Consider the following 27,260-nt stretch of genomic DNA (forward strand, 5'->3'; position numbering starts at 1 on the left):
TCTGTAATAAATCTTTGATTTCATTTTATTAGCTTTTAATTTGTAATGATGTTTGTGTAATGCTTTAATCACAAAAATATGGTTTACATTCATCATTTTCATATGTAAATATTTGTGCTGTTTGCTTATATATCATTAGTATGTCTGCCTATTACAAATATAATGACCACATTCATTCACTGGACATTCAGTTAACCTTTTTTAATTACTGCATGAATTTGAAGATGGTTTTCTTTCTCTTGATTTGTGCAAGTTAATTCTGACCTCTGGTTTTACTCTTCCCCTCCCCAACCGTCCCCAACACAACCCCAGCAACCAGCTCCTTCTGTTATGAGCATCTTTTTAAAGAGGAATTCTCTGCTTTAAAGATCATTTTCTCACTTTCACATTCTTAACATATATTCTAGTGCCTGTTTCTGCTTATTGACTATTTGCTATATAGTATATGGGATGCCCTACAATTAGCAACAACTTAGGATAAAACATATTTTCCAATAATTGGACGTGTCTTCATTTTTTTCTTCAGCAAATAACAAAAAGGAAAATAAGGGAACTGGGAAAATAGTACTAAAATGATTTGTGGTACAGATAGTCATCAACTTACAGCCGTTTATTAGTGATTGTTGAAAGTTACAACGGCAGAGGAAAAAAAATGACCTTTCTTCATCCTTACCAGTGCAGCACGCATGGGTCATATGATCAAAAATTGGTTGGTTGGCAATTGTTTCATATATATGATGGGTGCAATACTCTGGAGTCATATGATCACCTTTTGTGATCTTCTGACAAGCAAAGTCACTGGGGAAGCCAGTTTCATTTAACAACTCTTGTTATTAATTTAACTAACTTAACTACTTGAACAACTGCACTGATTCGTTTAACAACTGTGGCAAGAAAGTTTGTAAAATGGAGCAAAACAACTGTTTCACTTAGCAACATAAATTTTGGGTTCAATTATGGTTATAAGTAGAGCACTACCTGTACAGCAAGACTCCTTCAAAATCTTGTTTATTTTTAATATTGGTAAACCACCCCAACTGACTCTGGGGCAGTATACAACCAAAAAGCAATTTTATCTTGTTTCCATCCCAAATTCCTAATTCATCACAGGGCAATTCATATTCTTTGATCTTAAAAAGGGTGGAGATATCTTCCACCAGTCTCTCTACAGTTATTCTTGGCCATCAGTGGCCTAGAAGAGAAGAGATGCAATGCAAACTGAACTGTCTAGTAGTCAACAACTGATCTATTCAGCAAACTACCAGTAAGGATTTTCTGGTTTATTTCCTCAACTTTCCAAATAAAATTTTAAGGAGCTTGCAAGCCAAGACTTCATATTCAAACTCTGTGCATGAAAACTAGTAATGAACCTTCCCAAATGGTTTTCCTGTTGGTCCCTTGAGTGCAATGTAGAATATTCAACAGAAGCAGAAGAAATTAAAGAGGTGACTTAATCCATCCATTACATTGGTTCAAAGGGCAAGTAGTGGTCTAGAAAATCTTGCTTAGAGGTCAATCCCCCCCACGTAATCCTTTCAGAATAATACTTGAGAAGAAAAGTGAGAGCAGAGAACATGCTTTATTGAGACGTTGATACACTGATAGCATATTCTAAAATATCCAGGAAAACAGTTTTGCTTCTGTACAAGAACAACCAGCCTCCCTTTGTCACAAAAAAGAGCATTACCCCATTTTTGCAATAATCTAGAAGCTGAGAACAATTGCCAGACAATATTCAGAAACAGAAATCCTGCAGACTAAGGATGGCAATAAGGCAGAACCAAACACAAGAATCAACAGGTAGGAATTCTTATCTAAAAATCCTTGGTGGAGATTGAACAGGTCTATTTGTTTTTCTCAAGATGGGAGACGAAAGGACAATTTTTAAAGAAATATTCAGCTGAAAACAGATTGTATGTCATGCAGGTATCTACTATTGAAAATTACATGCTAGGCAGGAGTGAAAGGCATAGCTCTATGGATATCTGCATGGATATCCTCAGGATTTTTCATATATGTCACCTAACCTTACCATTAAAAGCCACACTCCTTCTTTTATGGAAACTGCAATCAGAGTGCAAAACACTTGCCCATTTTTCTGCAGCTCCCAAACAAACAAAACATACTGTCTCTTTGCATAGTCCACCATGCCAGGAAGAAAAACAAATCACTGCCTCAGTACAGGAAGCATTCTCAAGATGAAACCCAGGATGTAAATGTCCATACTTCAAGCTGACTGAACGCAATCATCTGTTAATCTCCACTGCGGCTACTTTGATCTGCTGCATGTAAGTGTACTCCCAGTGCCAGGTTACTCTGTGTCTCATTTGGAAAAAGTTTCCCATCTCAAATACTGGGATATTACTGCATAATATCATGCATATCGGTAGCAAAAAGATCAGCCAGTTGAGCAACTCAATAAAGCAGAGAGATAGATGGCAGAGAGAGAGCCCAGCAGCTGAGACATAACTTCACACTAATAATACAGGCAAAAAGAAAAGAAGCCTTATAAAGACTATTGGTAGGCCAATTCTTTATGCATACATTGCCACCTATACATAATTGAAACCGGCAGATAATAGTGTAGCAGAGTAGCCAGTTTTCCTTTTTCCTTTTGTAATATAGGAAGAGTGGAGTTTTAGAAATGCGCAAATTAAAATACTTATAGCACCTGACTTACAATGGTCAAGAGTTTTACTCTTAACAATTTATAATTTTCCATTCATCGGACAAAATGCTCTGACTCTTCTCTTCCATCGTTCCCAGCCATTATAAGCAGGTATTACCTATTACTGGAAGAGGAGTCCCTGGAATCAGACTTTATTTAAAAGATGGAATACATTCTCATTTGAAATGGGCATGCTTTCTATGGAACTGATGCTGAAGGTCTATTATAGTTGTTTTTGAAGTTTTATTTTTAATTTGTAAAATTTCAATTAAAATTGTGACAATTTTAATGTCATGATATTATGGAGTCATATTATGATAAACCTCCAGGTATCAAATTTTAAAATGAGATTAAAATTTATCTTTCGTTAACCTTGTATAATAACTTTATTTTCCATTTGTAAAACAATAAAAATCATTTCAAAAATACCCATAACTACCCACCTGCCCTCAGTGGCTTCTGAGCCAACTCTCAACATTCATTTATGGAGCAGTATAGCTGAAGCTGTCAATCTCCTTACAGACTGCTTGAAAAAAGAATAAGAAAATTATCAGACCAAGGCAGTCTCATTGGCAGGGAAAATCTGCAAATTGACAATGTAGGGCCAAAAAATACAAGCCATCATTTATTTTATTTTATTTTATTTTATTTTATTTTATTATTTATTTATTTTATTATTTATTTATTTATTTATTTATTTATTTATTTATTTATTTATTTATTTATTTATCATGAAGACTATATTCAGTCAGCTGAATATAGTCATATATAGTCATATTCAGTCATATTCAGTGAATTGTCCTGCGGCCTGGCATTAGTATATCCAGCAGTTTCACAAATTGAATAACTGCCAAATGTATATAGCGATGTACTGCAAAGGAATAATTTGGCAAAAAGAGCAATGTTCTCCCACCAGCTGATGTGTTTCTATGCATATTCCTTGGGCGTCAAGCAAAGGAGCCTTGAAGCAGCTAATCTAAAATGATGAGGCATGCCAAATTAGAGAAATGATGCTATGCCAAGGCTCAAATGTTGATCTTGCAATTTTTTCCGTACAAAGTTAATTTAATTGATTCTTGACATATATTGGTAGTCAGAGTCTATTTAAAAACTGCCATCAGGTCACTTGTCCAAAATTACAGCAGATTGAATGATGGCATCTTGTCTTTCATTCAGGCATGCAATCAAAACCATGTGGCATCTTTCCTGCCTGATATCTTCTCCTCGGGGATTTGACTATCCTAGCTACAAAATCCAATTCACAGAGGGCTGACTCATTGCTTCTGATACCCTGTATCCAAAATTATAAAACCATTACTATTCTCAGAAACCAAAGCCAGTTTGGAGCTTCCTTGCCCATCAACTTTTTGGGTGGACTGAAGTGGGAAAAGTATTATGATGACAAAGTTGGAATACACAGGTGCCAAGATCAAGGAAGTTTTAGATTCTGTAAATAAATGTGAGAAATTTGCACATCCAGAAGCAATTCAGATTCCAGGAAGCGCTGGATCATTTCTTACTTTTACCTTGTCAACATGTGGTTAGGAAATAAGTCTCACGGACATACATTTAGACTGTATATATACATGCAGCAGAATGGCAAGGAAATGTAGGGCAAATAGGATAATTTGGAGCATTTCAGAACACAGGCACAGGATTGCTGGGGCTTTTTTTAATGCTCTCTTATCTATTTAAAACATGTGGATGAAAGCTAGTAATAGGACTAATGAGAATATCTGTCCCTAGCCCCGTTGGCTTTATTTTGTTTTTAACAGAGAAATTTAAAATGGATTTTTCTCTGCCCCCATTGATAAAATGAAGCAATATGATTCTTTCCATCACATTTGCAACTCCACTATATTGTACAGGTGGACTATATCTCAGAGAGCTAAACTGAAGTTATAAAACTAAAAATTTGAGAAGCAATCCTAATTTTTGTGCTAGGAGCAAGTAACAGATGAAGGAGCAACTAAATCCTACTGTATTTTCTTGAGGCCATGTTAATATTGTCCAGAACTCTCATCTTTTCAATCTTGCCTCATAGACAAAGTGTCTGGTCAAAAATGTTCTATAAAAAGAAAAACACTGCAGAAATATCTGAAAGGGAAGAAGTGGTACCAAGAGCAATCACATGTCCAAGATCTGGAAGGATGTTTCTAGTGCTGGGGGGGAAAAAAGTACCCACAGTGGTGATGATGGCAGCACATGAATGGGATGTTCACACTTCTTGGAAAGACTGGTTAATTAAGTGCCTTTGGGAGGGGTCCATTTCAAACAGCTGGGATCCATGATTTTATTGCTGTTGCACCTTTTGGCCTCTTTGGCTATCCATTCATCAATAAGGTCCTGAGAAGAGTAAGAGAAAAAGAAAGGCAGATTAAATGCTTGGGGAAATTTATCTGCAGAAGACATAACTATAACTAGTATTGTCAGAAATTTCAAGCTAAGAGAGCTAAAACGGTTTAGTTATTGACCCTCTCCTTTGGCACATTGCTCCACCTGAAGTCAGATCAGCACCAATCCTGCAGGTGTTTTAAGAAAGGTCCGAAGAAGTTAAGAGAGTCATCTGTAATTAAAGTGGCCTATATATACAAACACACACATGCATGGTTTTATGTCAGAAGGACAGTTTAATAGTGCTGCTTTCTGAAGTAAAAACCCCATGTGTGGGTCCAAAAAAAAGTCCCCTGATTAATTTTGAAAAAGTCCTATTTTTCAGTATTTTTGCTATAGGTAGAAAATTGATACCACATTATTTCAAGCTTACTGTTTTAGAGAGTGAAGCTGTAATAAGTTAGTTGCATAAAAAAGAAGGAAATGTACTGAAGGAAAGCTTTAGAAAACAATGTGTTCACTTGTATTGATTTTGTCATAATTCATTTTTTCTGTTCCTATGGTCACCACAAATTTGGTGAAATGACCATTTTGTTCCTAAGTCAGAATGCCTCATTTCTGGTATACTTAATAATTTTTTTTTAAGTTCATCAGTATGATGGGGGAAGAGAAGGTACTTTGGTTGCTATTATTAGACTGTGACTCAGAAACCTGAGCAATTCTTCCAAATCACCCAGAGCTAGTTACAAAAATAAAACAAAATCTTATTATCTTATCTTCTGCTCATTCTTGATTGAGCCTGTGCAGACCAATTAATATTGCAATCATAAATATAAACAAAAATATTGAAGAATTAATATTAACAAATACGATGAGACTTTCTTTTAGGATTGCTCTGCACCCATAAAGCTATTAATAGGAGATAATTCCTTTTTAGGTAGGTTTCAATTTATCTTGGAATTTGGTCCCTAAATATGCCACTCAAAATTCAAGGACAATTCTCATCTTAAGAAAGAATATATGCCCTGTCCTAAACGAATCATCCCAGCGTTAGTTGGTACTATCGTTACTTCATTTTCTTTATTTGTAGTGTCATGCCCCTCCTATTCATTGTTTTATAATATTATTCCTTAATATGTATCTCGTTTTTTTTAAGCAAACACAATAAATGGAACCAGTACCTTTCACAACCACAGGGAGTGAAAAATTTAAGGTATCAAAAGAGAAACAGGGACACTATGTAATTTTTTTTTTCAGCCATCCAAAAATTCTATAAGCAATTGGTTTTGCTTTATAGAATGTTTATAGTGAGGATGGAATGGAAAGTTCTTTAGCTCTCCAGGTACTGGACTCCCAACAATATTCAAAAAGCTATTGTTCCCAGGAAAACTGAAGAGTCCTGCAAGAGATTTCTGGGTTCAGATAATGCATACAGACTCCTGTTTTCCAATGCAGCATACCTAGGGCAGAAGAGCAATCCTCCCCCGCCCCCCCGCAAAAAAAAATAGAACATACAGTCAGTACCCACAAACTTCCTAAATAAAGATGCAAAACTGCAAGGCAAACTCTTACTTGTCTTTTTAGGACCAGGTGTTTGCCTTTCCAGTACTTGAGCATCTGAAGGGCTTGCAGAGTGCTAACAATGTCAACAGGATTGACAGCTGTCTCTTGGCTGATCTCTGGAATAAAGAGATACACGAGTCTATTATTAATAAAACAAATACATGGGGTGATCTACTTTAAAAAAATGCTGTTTCCTGCCCAGTCACACAAAGACTGGAAGCCAGAAAACAAGTTCCTATGGCTTTGTAAAAGAACAGAATATATCATTCTCAGAATTTATAATCTCAAAGGTAGACTGAAAGGATGCCCTTCAGAAGAGAGGGAAAAAGACTGAATGTGATTTTTTCCAATCAAGGATTAACTGCTTTCTATAACCCTTTGCTCATCCAGATGAACCACAAAAGCAGAATCAAATGAATTTAAAAGTTATGAGATACCATGTCTTCTCTGATACTGGAAGACAGAATAGAAATGAATTTTAAGCTTCTATTGTTTGGAGGCATTTCACATTTTTTCCTCCTACAGGAAGAAAAATAGATTGAAGTAAATTGGCTGGAACGATTTCAAAACATTTGTGTTTTGAAGCATGCATTTATTTATTGTCTATTTAGATTCCAGATTATTTTGGAATTTATTGGACAGGATAAAAAGTAAGGATAAGGAATGGGGAAGACAGCATCTAGGGAAAAGCAGCAATGAAAGATAAATGAGAGATTATCAGACTTTTTAATCTCTGGACACCTTGACCTATTCCTTAATATATTCTTAAATTTTATTCATTTTAAAATACCTCCTTTTTTTGCAACATGGTAAGAAAGAGATTCACGCTAAAAATAAATTGAGAAAAACTGCTACATGCGGCCACAGTGAAGTGAGAGTTAGAATTTAAGGAAAGAGTGTGAAGAAAAGTAGAACCTGGGGTGGGTTCCAATTTTTTTTACTACTGGTTCTGGGGTGTGGCTTGGTGGTCATGTGACTGTGGCCAACTCAAAGTCACTCATGGCAAGGTGGGGTGGTACCTTGCTGTGAGTGACATCAAGTTGGCCACTCTCACTCAGTCACATGACTAATGCTGCAGAGACATTAGTCTCTGCAGCATTAGCAATTTCCTACGTACCTCCCCCCACCCCCCTTGAGCTGACAAAATAAAACCCTGCCTGCCGAGCAGCCCGAACTGGAAAATGGGGAGACCCTTCATGTCTAGAAAAACAGCCTTTCTTTTAATCGCCTCATGAAACCACAAAATCTTCCCATCAGGGCTTCGGTCTCTGAATAATGGCTGGAGGTTCCGGGATCCTGCATCTGGAGGGGTGCGATATCTTGTATCTCTTGCAAGGCGGATGAAACCTCACCTGGCTCAGATGTTGCGGTCTATAGCTTGGGGGCAAAGATGGCCTGAGCTTTCCGCATCACCCCCTGCAATTTCCCTACAAACAGAAGATCCAGGTATTTTTTGGGGGGGAGTGTCTGGGAGTTAAGGGGCCTCAGAGCAGCCATTGACAAAGGCAGAAAGGGGGCTTTTCAGTCCGGGGGGGGGGAAGTGCCCCTCAGCTGTGCTTCCACAGGCTTCTTGACAAGGAGGACCACCACAGTAGGAGTGCCGGGTTGGACGAAGAATGGAGAAGCAACTAAGGGGGAAGAGAGGGACAAAGCCCTTTACATGGATGCATATAAAAAAGGGGTGGGATTTTGACAAACTTCCCCCCCCCTCCAGGATCAAGAAGAGATTCGCTTCCCTCTCACCTCCCCTCCACTTCCAAGAGTCTCCAATTTTGCAGCTGCTGCTGCTCCTCGCCTCTCCTTTCAAGGAAGTGGTACCGGGTGCCGTTTCCTCCCCACCTGACGACTACAACCTCAGAGGGAAAGAGGCAGCAGTGAAGTCATCCGGGAGAGGACCATGGAGAGACATGTCACATTCTGTCACCCTTGCTGCCGCTTTTTTGCTGTCAGCTTTTCGCCATTCTTAAAGTCAATCGTGAAAAGCTGGAAGACGTTTTCTTAGATCTCTGACGTTCCAACAATGACTTGGGGGAAATGTGGTCTTCCAGCTCTTCACGATTGACTTTAAGAGTGGGGAGAAGAGGCAGCGGAGGTGACAGGGGCGTGCGTGTGTGTGTGTGTGTGTGTGTGTGTGTGTGTGTGTGTTCCTCCACAGTCCTGTCCCAGGGGACTGCAAGGACTTTGCCGCCTCTTTTCCTCAGAGGAGCGTTCTCCAAGTCCTTGCAAAGGAATGCACACACACAGAGGCCCTGCCCTGTCGCCTCCACTGCCGCTTCTATTGCTGTCAGCTTTTCGCCATTCTTAAAGTCGATCATGAAGAGCTGGAAGACGTTTTCTTAGATCTCTGATGCTCCAACAATGACTTGGGGGAGATCTAAGGATCTTCCAGCTCTTTACCATCGACTTTAAGTGTGGCAAGAAGCTGTAGTGGGGATGACAGGGGCATGTGTGTATGTGTGTGTGAGACATCCGGGCGCCCTCCCCTAGCAGTGCTGCTGCCCCTCTCATTCCAGCAGAGCGGCTCCATCTCCCTGAAGGGCTGCCGGCCCACCCAGTGGCCGGGCCGGAAGGCAGGCAATCATGGCAGGGCCATGGGTAAGGGAGCTAGCCGTGTGGCCCTGACATGCTTGCCTGCCTTCCCAGTGGTCCCCGTGGCCAGGCTGCTTTCCTTGCTTCCTCCCCACCACAGCCTCTTTTTTCAGCTGCTTACCTTCCATGGTGGCTGGTCCAGGGTCGGGAAAGCAAGCTGACCCTAGTTTTCAGTGGCCCCCAGCCAGCCACCACCGCTGGAAAGTGGCTGGCCAGGAAGCCTCCTTTTTTGCCAGCCGCTTTTTCCATAGGCTGCCCAAAAGTACCGTGGAAAAAGCATCTGCCGTCGTTGCCATGTTCTTTGTGCATGCGCATCCCATTGGACATGGCGGTGACAAATTTGCGTCCAGAGGACCAGTTTGGGGGCGTGGCCAGCCAGCCATTACTACCGGTTCTCTGAATGACGACAGATTTTTACTACCAGTTCTCTTGAACCATTCCGAACCAGAAGCAACCCATCACTGAATATAACCCACCTTTGATGGAGATTTCTTTGCCTTGGAAATTATGCAGATAACGGAGAAGAACCTCCTTCCAGTAACTACGGTAGCTGATAAGTCCCAAGTCTGAGAGGGGCCTTTCTGGAGAGCCAACTTTCTCTTCCACTTTTGAGAGTAAATAGCCTGTTTAGAGAACACACACACACACTTTTGCAAATTGCTCTTAGAGATATTTTAGACTATTTCCACCACAATTCCATACATGGATTTGTAAGCCCATTATTGGAGAGCTCAAATACTTTGTGGTGGACAAACCTCTCCAAAATTCAATTTCCTGAATTTAGTGCACATATGAAATAAAATGCAACTGCACAAGGCAAATTTTAAACTGGTTCAAAATGTAACATTGTCTGGGACAAGTTAGCAATCACCTATCTGAAATTCCCCCACTGAGCCAAACCACCTGCCTATGACACCAGACTTTACAGAAATTGCTATCCAATCTATCAAGATGGGAGTAAATATGAAAGACTGCAATAGAATATTCATTTCTACTGAAATCAGATGCAAGAAGGATGCTCTTTCATGTTATTACTACTATAAGTGCTTGGCAGCAAATTAGAACTCTAATGCAGAATCTGCAGCACAATATCCCTACTAAAAAGGGGTAAGGATTCTTTGTAAATCTTTAGACAGATCAAAATGTTACACCTCAAACGGCTCTGAATCTCTGATACAATTTGGGATTGATGCAACCTGCCTGATTAGATTTCTTTAAACCATACTTTTCATAGGATACAGATGTTTTAATATATTGCTGCTAAAATTTCTAAGCAGTAGCTTTAGACTTCATTACAAGTAGTACTCTATAAGTTTCTATTAGCTAAATTCTTTTTGGGTTATTTATTTATTGCTTTAGAAAGTTTAGATAATTCTAGAGAATTCTTCAGCACACAAAAGATATGACCTTTAAAAACTGAGAGCTGTCTCGGTTTGTTGTTACAGCAAATAATAGTCTAGTCTAGCAATTACTTGAGAGGGTGCTGTCATATTTTCTGATACTCACCAGGGTTGTGCAAAATATTTAAGTGCAGAGTGTTCTGAATTGAAAATGACAGGACAAAGTATTAAGTACCTATTAATTCCAATTGGTGCTAATGGGAAAAAAGTATGAACAATAAAAATCTGGGGAACATGGTAGTACCTTTCAGAACAACAAGTTGCATTAACAGGAATAAGTAAGCAAACAACAGAGCACTGGTTCATAAAAGCTTATGGCTTTCAATGAATATTTGTTCATTAGAAAAAGTGCTACCATAGTCCTCCTAATTTTTAACTACTGTAGAGTAACACAACAGCCTCCTACAATGTCTAATGTGAGCAACTAGATAGCTGTATCTTCTATTTTGGCTCAGTAACTCAAAGCTGTTATTTAAGTAATCAAAGATTACATTTCTCTACTGAGATCTGATTCAATCTGACATTATTTCCATTTTTTCTTACAGATTTATTTATTTAATTCAAAAGTGTCTTTCAAATCTCACTGGCTTCCTAGCAGCAGGTAGCATGTGTGCCACCATTTATTCTCATGGTGTTCAAAGTGAAAAATAAGGCAACAAGGAACTAGTGGCCAAAGTCCTCAAGCCATTTTGAATTCATACAACAAACAAGAAAGATTCAAAGGTGGGGTACTTTTATTTGGAGTTTGAAACAGAAAGGGACAGTCCATTAGAGTGTGTGAGAAGCACTAGATGGATTAGGAAAGATGTATTAAGAGGCGTCGTGCTCTTTGGGGTAGGTGCACAAGTGGACAGTGTGAGTGCAGAGGAGATGGGAAAGGGGGGGCAGGCAGGGGAGACTTAAGCCAGCAACTTGCGGCCTTCCCTGTTGACTTTCTGGAACGCCACTTGGGAAGGTTGCAAATTTCAGCGTGAATGGGCTGAAAGGGTCCAGATTATGATCACATGATCGTAGGGCTGCTGGGATGGCTGGAACTCCAAGGACCAGTCATAACTACCCATTCATTCAGCATTGTTGTAACTTCAAATGGTTAATGGATGAATGGTTGCAGGTTGAGGACTACTACTATGTTTATTATTAGTTGTCACTAACTAATATTATCTACAGTACTATCAAAACATATATAAGTAAATATACTTACTGAAATCAATAAGCATTTTGCCATAACCCTGCCTCATGTACTGAGGCATTGTCAGGATACAAGAAACGTTATAATTGAGAAATGAGTTCTTCTCCTAAAATTGAACAAAGTAGCATTTCAGGCTAGCGTTTCATAAGAATTACGTAAGCATATAGCTAATAACAGACTGGCTCAAATCTGAGCAAAACAATAAACAAATAAACAAAGATATTCCTAGTGAAGCGAATTTGTTCTTTCTACCCAAGAGCCATTAAGCTTTCACCTCCATTCCGTCTTGGTATACCAACAATAATGTTTTCTGGAATCTCAGCTTATAGTGAGAAACTTTTCTTTGTTTGGTTTGAATAACCATTCTCCAAAATACCCTTACTTTTAGAAGATTCTAAAATTCTGAGTATCCAGTTTCTCAATTCATTATTCTGTCTGTCAGGGTTTCAATTAACATACCCATAGCAAAAAAAAACCTCCGAGACAAGTAAATTTCTCAAATAAGTTTATTGGATATGTCATATTGGCATGGACTGGTGAAAACCGACTCGGAATATTCCCGCAGTTTTCAGCTATTTATAAGTAAAAGTTTGTCACTTTCACAAAACAACCAGTTACATGGCCCAATCCAGTTGCTAGGTGACATCAGTCCCCTCCTTCTAAACACCTTCACAAATGTCCTTGGTTCTCAAGAGAAAGTATTTTGTTTTGACTATACTACCCAACTATCTATTCCCCCCCTTTTTGACCCTTGGCTTCTGTGTGTCATTCATTAATGGGCTTGATGGCAATACCTTCTCGCTATTTTATCACTGAGCCAGTTCTTTAGGAACCATACATGTAGCTTCTGATCTAAACAGCAGAAATAGGGAGAAATATCTTAGAAGAGTAGTAGATTGTCCCAACAATTTAAACTAGTATAAGGCTTCCAAAATACATAGAAACAGAACCAACAGTATACAGTCAGTTCATTTTGTGTGTGTATGTGTAGTTGAAAACTAATTTAGGGTAACCAGCTAGGCAAGAATATAATAATATCAATAAAATCATGTGCAAAGCAAAATTTAAAAGTTTTGGTCAATTTGCACAATTTTTGTCTTACATGAAATCGTGAGCACCATTCTGAAAAATGGCTTTCCATTACCAAACAGGAGAAAATCCAAGTTGGATTGGTTACATTGCATTCGTCAACTCAAAAAAAGTAGTTATAAATAATGTAATAAAATAATGACTGATAAAATACTCAGCTTGCCTTCCCATTTCACAGAAGTATTTTACTTGTTCCCCATGCTACTCTTACAAATTTCAATACTCTTCAATCAACAAGCCAAGGATGAAGACTTATGTGGTTTATTTATCAGACTAGATTATCAAACTCTTTCAAAGGCAGCCTGCTAGATATCTTTCTTATGTTAAAGATCAGAGGAAAATTTATGAAACTTATGTCCCAAGGCACATAAGGCACTTTTCAGAAGGCAACTGGACTTTGGTTTTTCATTAAATATGTTTCACTTCTCATCCAAGAAACCTCTTCCGTTCTGAAGTTTCTTCAGTTATGAACAAAGCTTCTTGGATGAGAAGTAAAACATATTCAAAGAAAAAATCCAGTTTCCTTTTGAAAAGCATCTTTGGGACAACCACGACTTGGATGATTGAAAATCTTCTCAGACATAAACCAACTCTAGATAAACTGACCAAATAAGCCAATTCTTTGTCAGACCAGTTCATCCCAATCTGGTTCTCCTGATACTTATATAATTGTTATTGACAATTCAGTTAATGTAATGGTTTTATAGGTTGGTAAAGTTCTAGATCTTTCAAGAAAGTTCAGAAAGTAGCCAGATGCTATTACCTTTAATAAGGTTTGTGCTTGCAATAGGAGGTCCCTGCCACACAAACGAGAATTAAAGTCCTGATTAGTTAAGAGCTAATGCACAGCCGAAACTGACATTTCGGAATTTATGTCTGCCTGTATATGGAATTGAAAGCAACATGTGCATTAAAAAAATGAAAGTTTGTTATTAAATTTTACATACATATACATATACATATACACATATACATATGTATATGTATGTAGGTAGGTAGGTCTTGGCATTTTCGGGTCTTTTTCCGTGTAAGGTTATTATTATTATTTATTATATTTGTATATAGGTTGAGAGTATCTTGGCGACGTTTTGATGAGGTCTCACTCATCATCTTCAGGCTGGTGTCTTCAGCTTTGTGCTTCTTGAGCAAAGAGTGGTCAGAGCTGCCTTCTCTCTATAAATACTGGTGGGGAGGTGGGGAGTGTTGCTGTGAGCGGGTTGGTTGGCTGTGTGGTTGCATCCTGATTGGTAGATGGAATGGGTGTTTGCAGATTGGTCATGTGTTCCTGGTGTGTGTCAGCCTGCTTTGTGTGGCGATCGGAGGGGGCACAGCAGCCAGTGGTATCAGCATGGTCTGGCTTCCGGATGGTGGTTGTGTTTCGTCTGTGGGATGGGTTTGGGTTTGAATCTGGTGAGGATGATTGGTGATGGCTTTGTGTGTTGTCCTGGGTCCGGGGTCAATTTTTGTGGCTGGGACTCGTTTGTTGACCAAGGCTGGTTTCCAGATGTCTGGTAGACGGGAGGTGTCGTCCCGTTTGTTCATATTGTGGGGGTGTTTCTCTATTTCAATGGCTTCCATAATTATTCTCTTGTTATAGTGTTCAGTTTTGGAGATTAATTTGGTTCCTTCAAAATCAATTTCGTGTTCTGTGGTTTTAAGGAGCTAGAAAAGGGAGGAGGTTTTTTCTTCTTTTTTGACTGCATTTTTGTGTTCTGCGATGCGTGCATTTATTCTCCTATTAGTTTGTCCAACGTATGTGGCTGGGCAGATTTTGCATAGTATTTCATAGACTCTTATCCTCTTCACCAAAGATATCAAATATCCCTCACCAAATATCCCTCTTCACCAAAGTGCCTATTAAAGAAGCCTTGATAACTATCCAAAACAAATACAACCCTCTCAAACACATCCTAGATCTAATCAACTACTGCCTAACCAACACATACTTCATCCATAACAGACAAAGATACAAACAGACAGAAGGAGCACCCATGGGATCACCCCTCTCACCCGTCATCGCAAACCTATACATGAAATACTTTGAAACCAACGCTATAGATAAATCTGAACACAAACCCATACTCTGGCTTAGATACGTAGATGACACTTTCGTAATTTGGCCACATGGAAAGGAGAAACTGGATAACTTCCTCACACATCTCAACAGCCTACACCCCAAAGTACAATTCACTATGGAAATAGAAGCTAACAACCAACTCCCCTTTCTGGACGTTCTAATCTACAAAAAACCCAATGGCTCCCTAGGACACACCATCTACCAGAAAAACACACACACCAACCGCTACTTAAATGCACAATCACATCACCACCCTGCACAGATCAGCTCCGTAGCCAAGACTCTCATCTCCAGGACCAAACGCCTAGCCGACAAAGACCACCTGAAAACTGAATTACACACTCTCACAAATGTATTAATCTCCAATAGATACCAAAGAAACACAATTACCAGCCTAATCCAAAGGGAGACACCGCCCAAGAACCAATACATTGAACAAGACAACGGCATCGCCCTCCTCCCGTACATCAAAGGCACCACAGATAAAATCAGCAAAATTCTCCACAAACAGAACATCAAGACAGCCCTTCTGCACAGATCAAAAAATAGCCAACATCTTAAGAAACTCCAAAGACAAGATCCATCTAGAAAACCAAGATGTCTATGAAATACCATACAAAATCTGCCCAGCCACATACATTGGACAAACTAATAGGAGAATAAATGCACGTATCACAGAACACAAAAATGCAGTCAGAAAAGAAGAAAAAACCTCCTCCCTTTTCCAGCACCTTAAAACCACAGGACCCGAAATTGACTTTGAAGGAACCAAATTAATCTCCAAAACTGAACACTATAACAAGAGAATAATTATGGAAGCCATTGAATACTCTCAAAACTTACACGGGAAAAGACCCGAAAATGCCAAGACCTACAGACCTATACCCGTGAAAACCTACAAAAACACACACACACATACACACACACACACATATACATATATCAGCACACACATATATCAGCAATATAAAAATTTGGTACAAAATAGTTTGTTGTGAAAGCGACTGCCTGAGGGCTCCTGGATTGGAGTTGAAAGGCGAAAGGGAAGCAGTATCTCCCTCCCATATTGGGGCAGACCAGGTGCTTTGACAGAAAAACTCTTTTTAAACATATACATACAAAAATACATGCCAGGGATGAAATGCTCCAGTTTGGACCAGATCACCTGATCCGGTAGCGATGGTGGCAGGTGGTTCGGAGAAGCGGTAGCAAAAATCCCTGGCCCCCTCCCACCCATGCCCAGTGTTCTGTTCCCACCAACCACAACAAAGCAGACACGCGAGCTGACTATATCTGCCAGCAATTTACTCCGACGACAGATATCAGTTCTGGCAACGAACCTGCGATTGCCTGCCAAGTTCTCCTATCTCCTCAGACCAGCATAATTGCAGTTCAGAAATAAACAGAAGCCAAAATCTTAATCTCAAACTATTGCAGCCAAAGTTTCCAAGAGTCAGTTTTTATCCGTCACAAGAAGCTATAGAGCAGCTCCTCCTGCTTTTATACCCTGTGGGGTGTGGCTCCGTGACTCAGCACTCTCTAGGTCTGTCCCACCCCTTCTTTTGTTGTTCCCACCTCTCATTTCTGCAATGCCTGGGATCTAACCAGGACTGATTGTCAGCAGCTGAGTCTTGAGGCATTTCCTGGGAGGGGGAAGGTGCGGGAGAAAGAGGCCTCATCATCTACTCCACCTGGCCTGCCTCTGGGACCTGGAGCGGAGCCAGAGAGGAAGATCCTGCAGAGGGAAGCCCTGTCGGCTCTTCCCCCTTACACTCTGAGTCACTCTCTGCCAGGAGGCCGGCTCAGGAGCTGAAGACACAACACCCAACTGAGCCATGCGATCATCAGAAGTTTTTTTTTTTTTACTTTTAAAAGCATTTTTTCTTCGGCTAAAAAAATGCTTTTAAAAGTAAAAAAAAAAAGCTCTGATGATCGCGCGGCTCAGCTGGGATCGTCAGAACCTTTAAAAGCATTTTTTCTACAACCTCTTAGGCCGAAGAGGTTGTAAAAAATGCTTTTAAAAGTAAAAAAAAAAAGTCGCCATGCTCACCCAGTCACATTACCCCCCCACCAAGCCACACCTACAGAACCGGTAATAACAAATTTTACATTTCACCACTGATACATACATATTATATATGTATGGCGATGTTTCAACGAGGTCTCACTCGTCATCTTCAGGCTGGTTCTTACGGTTTCATGCTTGTGCGAGCAAAGCGTGGTCGGAGCTGCCGTCTCTCTATAAATACTGGTGGGGAGGTGGGGAGTGTTGGCTTTGTTGCTGTAAGCAGGTTGGTTGGCTGTGTGGTTGCATCTTGATTGGTAGGTGGAGTGGATGTTTGTAGATTAGTCAGCTGTTTCGTAGCATCCTGTGTGGATGTGGTCCTAGTTGTGCGCCCATTAGTCTTCTGTGTTGTAACGACTTGGGTAATGGGCTGTGCGGACACGTCCTGAGTTCTGGGAATGTAACCTCCTGAGTCTTGTGCTGTAACATCCTGTGTTGTTGGTTGTGTTGTAACGTCCTAAGCTTTGGTGTTGTGGCTTCTTGAGTTCTGTGATGTAAGGTCCTGAGCAGATGGCTGTAATGCAGCATCCTGGGTTTTGGTCTGGCTCTGAGTTTGGGGTGTTCATGGCATGTGTCAGTTTGTTTTGTGTGGGGATTGGAGGGGTGCCAGCATGGTCTGGCTTCTGGAGGTGGTTGTATTTCATCTGTGGGATGAATTTGGGTGGGAAACTCAATCTGGTGGGAATGATTGGTGGCGGCGCCATGTGTTATCCTGGGTCCGGTGTCAATTTTCGTGGCTGGGACTCGATGTTACAGCATAAGACTCAGGAGGTCACATTTCCAGAACTCAGGACATTTCTACACAGCCCATTACCCAGGTCGTTATAACACAGAAGACTAATGGGCATATAACTAGGACCACACCCACACAGGATTTATTTATTTATTTATTAAACTTTTATACCACCCTTCTCCCGAAGGACTCAAGGCGGTTTACAGCCAATAAAAACATACACAGAACAAAAGTTACAAACATAATTAAAAAAACTAATTACAAAATGGCCCAATAAAGTTAAAACTAATACAAAACCACCATAAAACCCCCAGTTAAAATTTTCCATCAGGCTAGCCCCGCACGGTGAAATAAAAGTCTTGAGCTTGTGTTTAAAAGACCGGAGGTTGGGAAGTTGGCGCAACCCAGGAGGCAAAGGGCAGGAGCAACCACAGAGAAGGTCCTCCCCCTGGGGGCCGCCAGTCTACATTGCTTGGCTGATGGCACTCTGAGGAGGCCCTCCCTATGGGAGCGCACAGGCCGATGGAAGGCTATAGGTGGCAGTAGGCGGTCCCGTAAGTAACTCGGTCCTTTGCCATGGAGCGCTTTAAAGGTGATAACCAACACCTTGAATTGCACCCGGAAGACCACCGGCAACCAGTGCAGACTGCGCAGGAGAGGTGTTATATGGGAGCATCGTGGTGCCCCTTCTATTACCCGCGCAGCCGCGTTCTGGACCAGTTGAAGTCTCCTGGTGCTCTTCAAGGGGAACCCCATGTAGAGAGCATTGCAGTAGTCCAGGCAGGAAGTGACAAGGACATGAGTGACCGTGCGAAGGGAATCCCGGTCAAGGAAGGGACGCAACTGGCGAATCAGGCGCACCTGATAAAAAGCTCCCCTGGCGACGGCTGTCATATGTTCTTCTAAAGACAGCCGATCATCCAGGAGAACGCCTAAGTTGCATACCCTCCCGCTGGGGGCCAGTGATTCGCCCCCAACAGTCAGCGATGGGGTAAGCTGGCTGTACCGGGAAGCCGGCATCCACAGCCACTCTGTCTTGGACGGGTTGAGCTGAAGCTTGTTCTTCCCCATCCAGACCCGCACAGCTTCCAGACACCGGGACATCACTTCGACGGATTCATTGGGGTGGTTAGGGGTGGAGATGTACAACTGAGTATCATCAGTGTACAGATGATATTCCACCCCAAAACAATGGATCTCACCCAGTAGCTTCATATAGATGTTGAACAGGAGAGGCGAGAGAACTGACCCCGGCGGCACCCCACATATGAGGTGCCGTGAGGTCGATCTCTGCCCCCCTGCCAACACCATCTGCAAACGGAAAGATAGGAGGAGAACCACTGAAGAACAGTGCCTCCCACTCGCAAGCCCCACAGCCGCCGCAGTAGGATACCATGTTCGATGGTATCAAAAGCCGCTGAGAGATCTAATAGGACCAGGACAGAGGAACAGCCCCTGTCCTGAGACCTCCAGAGATCATCAACCAGCGCGACCAAAGTCGTCTCCGTGCTGTACCCAGGCCTGAAGCCGGACTGGAACGGGTCTAGATAGACAGTTTCATCTAGGTACCGGGGAAGCTGACATGCCACCACACTCTCAACAACCTTCACCACAAAGCAAAGGTTGGAGACAGGACAGTAATTTGCCAAAATAGCCGGGTCCAGGGAGGGCTTCTTAAGGAGGGGCCTCACTCTTTCAAGGCGATAGGGAAGACACCCTCCATTAAAGAGGCGTTGATAATTCCCAGGAGCCAGCCTCGTGTAACCTCCTGTGTGGCCAGTACCAACCAGGAGGGACACGGGTCCAGTAAACATGTGGTCGCATTCAGCCTCCTCAGTATCCTGTCCATGTCCTCGGGAGTCACAGCGTCAAACTCCCCCCAAATAACAGTCTCAAGAACTACCTCTGTCATCCCACCCGAATCTACCCAATTAGCGTCCAGACCGTCCCGGATCCGAGCGATTTTATCAGACAGATATTGTCCAAAATCCTCAGCACGGCCCTGCAAGGGGTCCTCCCGAGCTCCCTGCGCAAGAAGGGAGCGGGTCACCCTAAATAGGGCGGCTGGGCAGTTATCTGCCGATGCAATAAAAGCGGAAAAATAATTATGTTTTGCCGCTCTTATCGCCACTAGATAGGTCTGAATATGAGACCTTACTAGTGTTCGATCGGATTCAGATCGGCTGGACCTCCAAGCACTCTCAAGGCATCTTTTCCAGCGCTTCATCTCTCTCAGCTCCTCGGAATACCAGGGAGCTGGTCGAGATCGGCGCCGGGTCAGAAGCCGTAAAGGCACGATGCGGTCTAAAGCCCCCCGTCGCTGCCCTTTCCCAGGCGGCAACTAGTTCTTCAGCCGAACCGTAGGCTAGGTCCTCAGGAAACGGCCCAAGCTCCGTCAGAAATCTTTCCGGGTCCATCAGGCGCCTGGGACGGAACCAGCCACTAGCTCCGTCTCCCTGCGGTGTGGGTTGGCGGTTCGAAAGTCAAGTCGAAGGAGTGAATGATTTGACCATGATGGGTTCAACAGCTAAATCCCCCAATTCCAGATAATTCAGCCACTGTCCCGAGACAAAAATCAAGTCCAGAGTGTTTCCCCCAATGTGAGTGGGACCATTCACTAACTGGGTCAGGTTCAAGACTGTCATGAAGGCCATGAACTCCAGGGCTGTTGTCGAAGTTTCGCTTGCCGACGGCAGGTTGAAATCTCCCATAACCATTAGTCTGGGGGTATCCATTGCCATCCCGGCTATCACCTCAAGCAGCTCGGGCAGGGCTGCTGTCACGTAGCAAGGAGCCAGGTACGTAATCAGCAGACCCACCTGTATCCCCAGACCCCACTTCACAAGGAGAGATTCACATCTGGCTATCTGCGGGACAGTGACCTCCCTCGGCTCAAGACATTCATTAATAATAATCGCCACCCCCCCCACCCCTACCCTGGGCCTCTGCTGGTGAAATGCACGGAAGCCTGGCGGGCACATCTCAATGAGGGGAACCTGCCCTCCGTGCCCAACCAGGTCTCCGTAATGCCCATCAGATCCGCACTCCTCTCCTGTATAAGATCGCATATGAGGGGGGCTTTGTTAATCACGGACCTGGCATTGCACAACATCAGCCGAAGGTCCAGGTCCCGAGGATCCCCGCCACTTGGGGAACGGGTGAAGCCAGAGGGACCGGCGTGCGTGATCGCTCGTAAGCAGCGAGCACGCACTCCCCTAACATGATATGGACCCCTGCTTCCGCCATATCTGCCCCTTCCATATACCGTGCCGATGGAAAAGCCCCTATGCAGTCGAGTTCAAGCCTCCTCTTTTCCGTCCGGACTTATAGCCTCCAAGCCGCGAGCTCTGGCAGGGTCTAGCTTTGTCCCTGATGGGTTATCCCCACAACCCATCCTAACCCCCCCCCCAAAAGATAACTTTAAAAAATTTCTAAGCCCTTTTTTGGCTGCATGCCGCCTCTCGGGATTCCAAAATCCATCATCGAGGTAGCCCCTCGATAGATTAGAGGGCCAAATCTGCGAGAGGGGGGAATCTCGCAGACCAAGGAATTGCGCAGATGAGTACATCAAAGCTTAAGACAGTGACGGATAGTCCAGTCCCAGTCAGTCCTGATGTTATTGATGGTAACGCCCTCACCAGGGACTAACTTGGATGACAGGAAGTTTGGAGGTCCAAAGATGGAATAATGACCTAAGATGACCGCCATTTCTGTGGCCATCGTCCAGTCCAGCCACCCAAGTCTCCAAGGGCCCCAAAGATGGAAACCACAGCCTCGACTATCCCCAGGTCTTAAAGGGGGGCGTCATGGGGGCACCGTGGTGTCTCGTGGAACATGACATCACCACCGCCATCGTCGCCAAATGCTGCCGGCGCTGGCACCGCCACCGTTTCCATTCAACAAAACCCATGGGCCACAACTCGCCCCAACATAGTCATTCCCGGCTGGCTAGATAGTCCGTGGACTACAAGGGCTCCGTGGGGCCACTGGGTTCTCTGGTGAACGCCGTTACCAACGTCCCCGACGACGATGATGGAATACCGTCACTGCCGCTGCCGGAATACCGTCGTCGTTGTCCCACATCGAGAACCCAGCTAAGCCACCACTCACCCTGAGCCTCAATTTGAAGCCAGCCCCTCTCCTCTGGGCTGGCAAGATGGTTCCAGATTATTCTTCAGACTGGGACAGGCACCAGCACCAAAGAGGCCAGAGGGCGCCCCCCCCCAGCCCAGCCCAGCCAGGGAAAGCCCACCGCCGCCGGAAAATCTGCCGCCGCCGCCATCCCAGACCAAACACTAGCACAAGGGCCACCGCTTGCCCAGACCTCTCCCCTCCGGCCAGATGGCTCCTCCTCCAACTCCTCCAATGCCGAAGGGCCGAACCACGGTGCCCCCAGTCCAGGCTGGCCAGAGAAAGGCCGTCACCGCCGCCGCTGCCATCCCAGGCCGAAAACGCGAATGGGAACCACCACCTGCCTGAACCCCAGCCAAAGCCAGCCTCTCACCTACAGACTGGTGAGGTCCTCCCCCGGCAGGGCCTGGAACCAGAGGAGCCAAAAATGGCCCCTCCGGTCCGGGCCGAATGGAAAAAGAACCGTCACTCTCCGCTGCTAGCTCATCGTGGTGCCATCTTGGGGCATGCGCAGTTAAAAACTACGAAACAGCCGACTAATCTGCAAACATCCACTCTACCTACCAATCAAGATGCAACCACACAGCCAACCAACCCACTTACAGCAACAAAGCCAACACTCCCCACCTCCCCACCAGTATTTATAGAGGGATGGCAGCTCTGACCATGCTTTGCTCACACTAGCACGAAGCTGTAAGCACCAGCCTGAAGATGAATAGTGAGACTTCGTCATAATGTCGCCATGATACTCTCAACCTTACAGGGGAAAAGACCCAAATACGCCAAGACCTATATACCTATACCCATGAAAACCTATGAAAACAAACGCGCGCGCGCGCACACACACACACACACACACACATTTATTTAATCAGACTTAATTTTGTGATTAAAATTTTATGACTTAAGATATATATATATACATACATACATACATACATACAACCAAAGACCTATATACCTATACCCATGAAAACCTATGAAAACAAAGACCTATATATATATATATATATATATATATATATATATATATATATATATATATATATGTAGGTCTTCGGTTGTTCGTGTTTTCTCCAGTGTAAATTAACAGCAGCTGTTAATAACAGACTGCTAAGACAGTCTGTTATTAACAGCAGCTGCTTGCAATTACTGCAGGTTCAAGTCCCACCAGGCCCAAGGTTGACTCAGCCTTCCATCCTTTATAAGGTAGGTAAAATGAGGACCCAGATTGTTGGGGGCAATAAGTTGACTTTGTATATAATATACAAATGGATGAAGACTATTGCTTGACATAGTGTAAGCCGCCCTGAGTCTTCAGAGAAGGGCCGGATATAAATGCAAATAAAAAAAATAAAATAAAAAATAAACGAGATGATACCTCCCGCCTACCAGCCATTTGGAAACCTGGCCTTATCAACAAACGAGTCCCTAACATGAAGAATGAAGCAAGACCCACACTCACGAGTGCCACACAGTATGTCACCACCACACATCCACGCAGAAAGCACTCAAACCCACACCGATGAAGCACGACCACGGACCAGAAACCAGACCGCAGCTGCATCAAACCCCTCCAATCCATACATGCAGCAGACTGACACCCACCATGAAGATGTAGCACGACCATGAACGCGAAGCCAAACAACAGCAATGCAGCTCACCAACTCAAACCCCCCTGCAACTCAGACTAACCTGAGCACAACCAAGCCCCCCCCCCAAACAAAACACACCCCCAGCCAATCAGAGCACAGCCATCCCCACCATCCAATCAGAGCACCGCCAAACCCCCCAACCAATCAGAACACACCTCCACCCAATCAGAACATGGCCAAGCTCCCAACCAATCAGTTCAAACCCCCACTAGCAGTTAAAAGGAAGGAACAGCTATGATCACACATTGCTCCTAGAAGCATGAAGCAGTAAACACCAGCCTGAAGATGACGAATGAGACTTCGTCGAAACGTCGCCAAGACACTTCCAATTTTACATGGGAGAAAACCCGAACAACCAAAGACCTACATACAAACACCTGTGAAAACCTCCAAATATATATATAGGTCTTTGGTTATTCGGGTTTTCTCCCGCGTAAAATTGGAAGTGTCTTGGCGACGTTTCGACGAAATCCCATTCGTCATTTTCAGGCTAGGTGTTTACAGCTTCGTGCTTCTAGGAGATTTTGTCTGGAGATGTCCAACAGGGCATTGCATCACTATTTTGTGCCCGCCAACTTGGAGAAGTTGCTGGGGGAGCTGGAAAACAAGTTTCAGCAGGGGCAGGAGCACAAGAGCCCCGAGGAGAGCACCTCAATGACGACTTTCTAGGAATGCTGATGCATGTGTGGGCCCTCCTCTAGGAAATGCTGTCCGTCTTGGCCGGCTTGCAAGACAAGTATGAGCTGCTTGCACTCACTGTCTGGAGCCATGGCACCCACCTCAGCCGCCTCAAGATAGTATATCAAGGCTGAGCGGGAGTGGCCGCCTTGAACAATCCTCTCTTCCCCCACCCCCCCAGTGGTCAGCCAAGCCAGCAGGACTCTTACTGGCCATGCTTCCCCATGGATGGACTGACGGATGGACTTTCTTCCATCGCATGCCGACCAGGCATGGCAGGAGCTATAAGTCAGGTAAGACATGCATCTTGCTTCTCCACCACCTCACCATCTGTCACTTCCTCCCACCTGTCACTCCCCCTCACCAGCTGAGATTGGCAAGCCAGATTGGGGGAGCTGAACATGCTGCCACTGCTGGAAGGAGGAAAATGTTAGAAATGGGCTCTGGCAGCGCCTCCTCTCTCTTCTTCTCCTCCAGAGTGGCAGCGGTGTGTCCGGCTCACCAAATCTGGCCTGCTGATCTCGGGTGGCAGTGGCTCTGATGTTCCCCCTCCCTCCCCCCCCTGCACATGCGTCTAAGTATTGGGAATATTTTCCGGGGGGGGCTTATTTTAGCGCATGTGCTTGACAGCCCAATTGGGCTTATTATCGAGACATGTCTTAGTTTCGGAGAAACATGGTAAAAATATGTACGTTAAGATTTGGGTTTTGCTCCATATTTTCTATTTGAGACAGTGGATGATTTTGTTTTCTTTTACATTATTGTTGTTACTTCCTGTTTTCAGTATTGTAGTAGTAGGCAGGCAAAATAATAAATAGACACAAATGAAGAGAAACTACATCCTTTATGTTTTTCATTCCATTTGTAATAAACATTAAAAATATTTCCAAGAAAATTTAATCAACTTATTTATTGTTGTCTAAATAAATTATTTTCCATTTTATATAAATATACTTTCATAAGCAAACCAAATTACACATACAGGTATTCCTTGATTTACAACCGTTTAATTACAGTTTTAAGTTCAAAGCTACAAAGACCTCAGAAAAAATGACTTATGACCCTTCCTCAAAATTACGACTATTCCACGACACACACACACCTCAGTCATGTGACTGCAATTTGGGTATTTGGCAACTGTCTCACATTTACAACAGTCACATGATCATAGTTTGCAACTTTCCCAGCCAGCTTCCGACAAGCAGTGTCAATTGGTAAAATGTGAAATGGTCATAAAATCAGGCCTGGTGACATGATAATACAATGGCCACATCCTGAGCAATTGAAATTCTGGCCCCAGTTGTAGTCATAAATCAAGGACTATCTGTAACAAAATTTATGATGTAATAAAAGTGACTCTACATTTGAAAAATTATATATCTCTCTCCCCCTTAATAGCCTGGAAATTTCAATCCTAGCTTGAGCAAATTTTTCCTTTAGCAAATTCTCTACCACTAAGTGTCCTTGTTTCCAAATGTTGAGTTAGGGCAATGTAGGTATCACCACACTGTTTTGATATACAAAAGCCCTGCTGGTGAATTTAGATCCCATGTATCGTAATTATTACTGACCTTGGAAAAATAGCCTATTAGGTGGCATCCTGTGTTATCGGCTTCTGTCATGACATAGAAAAGAAATGGTTCGACATCATAATACAAAGTCTTATGGTCCAAAAAGAGTTTTGCCAGGAGGCACAAGTTTTGGCAATATATCTGGGGAAAAAAAAGAATGAGAATCAAGATATTAATACAAGATTAATTAGCAGGAGGTGATCAACCCTCCCAGTACTTAGCACAAAATAGTCCATAGAAACTGAACAAAAAAAATCTATGGATAACCAATAGGTAGAGCTTTTTTAGTATTCCAAAGAAGATTGTTTTAGGCCAAACAATAGTGAGCCAAAATCAACACACACCCCAAAAAAATTGGCGAGCAGCAGTTTCAAATATCTATTGTCCCAAGATTGTGCTGTTTACAGTAGAGAGCAGCTGCACAACCCTGAAAAAAGATGTAGGATTTTTTAAGGAATTTCTCAGGTATTATGTGAGTGTCCCCAAAGGCACAGAAGTTCCTTTTTAGCTTTGAAACAATAAACAAAAACATGAACCCGTATCTGCAATGAATTGGTACAATCCAGTTACCTTATGTACATATCCAATTCTGCTCCAAACCTTTATAAGCAGCAGCATGGAGTGACTATGGAGATTCTTAGTCATCAGGATCATGGTTGTCCCAAGTGCTTTTTCAAAAGGCAACTGGACTTTCTAGTTTTTTGTTGAAGATGTTTCACTTCTCATCAAAGAAGTTTCTTCAGGTCTGATTGAATGGAAGAATTTATATTCCTTACAGACAACTGGTCATTTGGAAGAGGGGTCAAAGAGGCCATCTATATCAAAATTGAATAGCCCTCTCTCAACAGAGGGGGAGGGATATGACATCATCTATTTCCAGTCTACAACACAGCTGTCTGAAAGGAAGATAATCTTCCATTCCCCACCATTGAGTCAGAGCTGAAGAAGCTTCTTGGATAAGAAATGAAATGACTTCGAAGAAAAACAACGAAGTCCAGTTACCTCTTGAAAAAGCACTTTTGGGATCAGAATGAAGTGAGATGTTTCAGGGTGATTAACAACAGTGGTGAAAAATTTCTAGCGAAGTCACCTATATGGCCTACAAATAGATTACATGCACAAGCTCTCTTCTTTCCCGAAATCCACTCTATTAACACAGTTACCTTATTCTTTTTCCCATCTACTTCAAATACTGAGATTGAACCTTTGCGGTAAATTTCATCCCCTGGAGGATGCTTCCAGACACATTTTGCCTATGGAGAGTGATAAACAAGCATTACTGTCATAATTGGTTTTCAAATATACCACTGAACAGGGAAAAAAATTGCTTTGGATTCAGAAGCAATGAGGACTCTTCTATTCGGAAAACAAAATGAATCTGATATTTGGTATAGGCCAATGAGTTCTGATTAAGGATAGGTAAACTGTTTAGAAGTAGTTTATCATATGAAACTAATTAAAAGAAAGCATGCATAATTGCAACTATGTAAACAATATTACATTACATGTAATAAAGCT

The 27,260-nt window shown here is 42.8% G+C and overlaps 1 protein-coding gene across 5 annotated transcripts in view; it reads right to left on the reverse strand.

Moving 5' to 3' along the window:
- Nucleotides 1–1,560: 1,560 nt before the first annotated feature.
- KAT7 (lysine acetyltransferase 7) overlaps nt 1,561–27,260 on the reverse strand; it is a 45,641-nt gene continuing 19,941 nt past the window's right edge. For 3 of the 5 annotated variants that reach the window (XM_058180724.1, XM_058180721.1, XM_058180720.1), the window contains 6 exons: nt 26,906–26,995; nt 25,743–25,883; nt 11,756–11,849; nt 9,631–9,777; nt 6,575–6,681; nt 1,561–5,014 (listed from right to left, as the gene is read on the reverse strand). In XM_058180724.1, coding sequence (XP_058036707.1) covers nt 4,913–5,014; nt 6,575–6,681; nt 9,631–9,777; nt 11,756–11,849; nt 25,743–25,883; nt 26,906–26,995 — 681 coding nt within the window. In that variant the 3' untranslated portion in view covers nt 1,561–4,912. The remainder of the gene's footprint in view (nt 5,015–6,574; nt 6,682–9,630; nt 9,778–11,755; nt 11,850–25,742; nt 25,884–26,905; nt 26,996–27,260) is intronic. The other 2 variants (XM_058180722.1, XM_058180723.1) reach the window with 2 other exon arrangements.

This window comes from Ahaetulla prasina, chromosome 4, assembly GCF_028640845.1.
Source record: "Ahaetulla prasina isolate Xishuangbanna chromosome 4, ASM2864084v1, whole genome shotgun sequence".
NCBI lineage: Eukaryota > Metazoa > Chordata > Lepidosauria > Squamata > Colubridae > Ahaetulla > Ahaetulla prasina.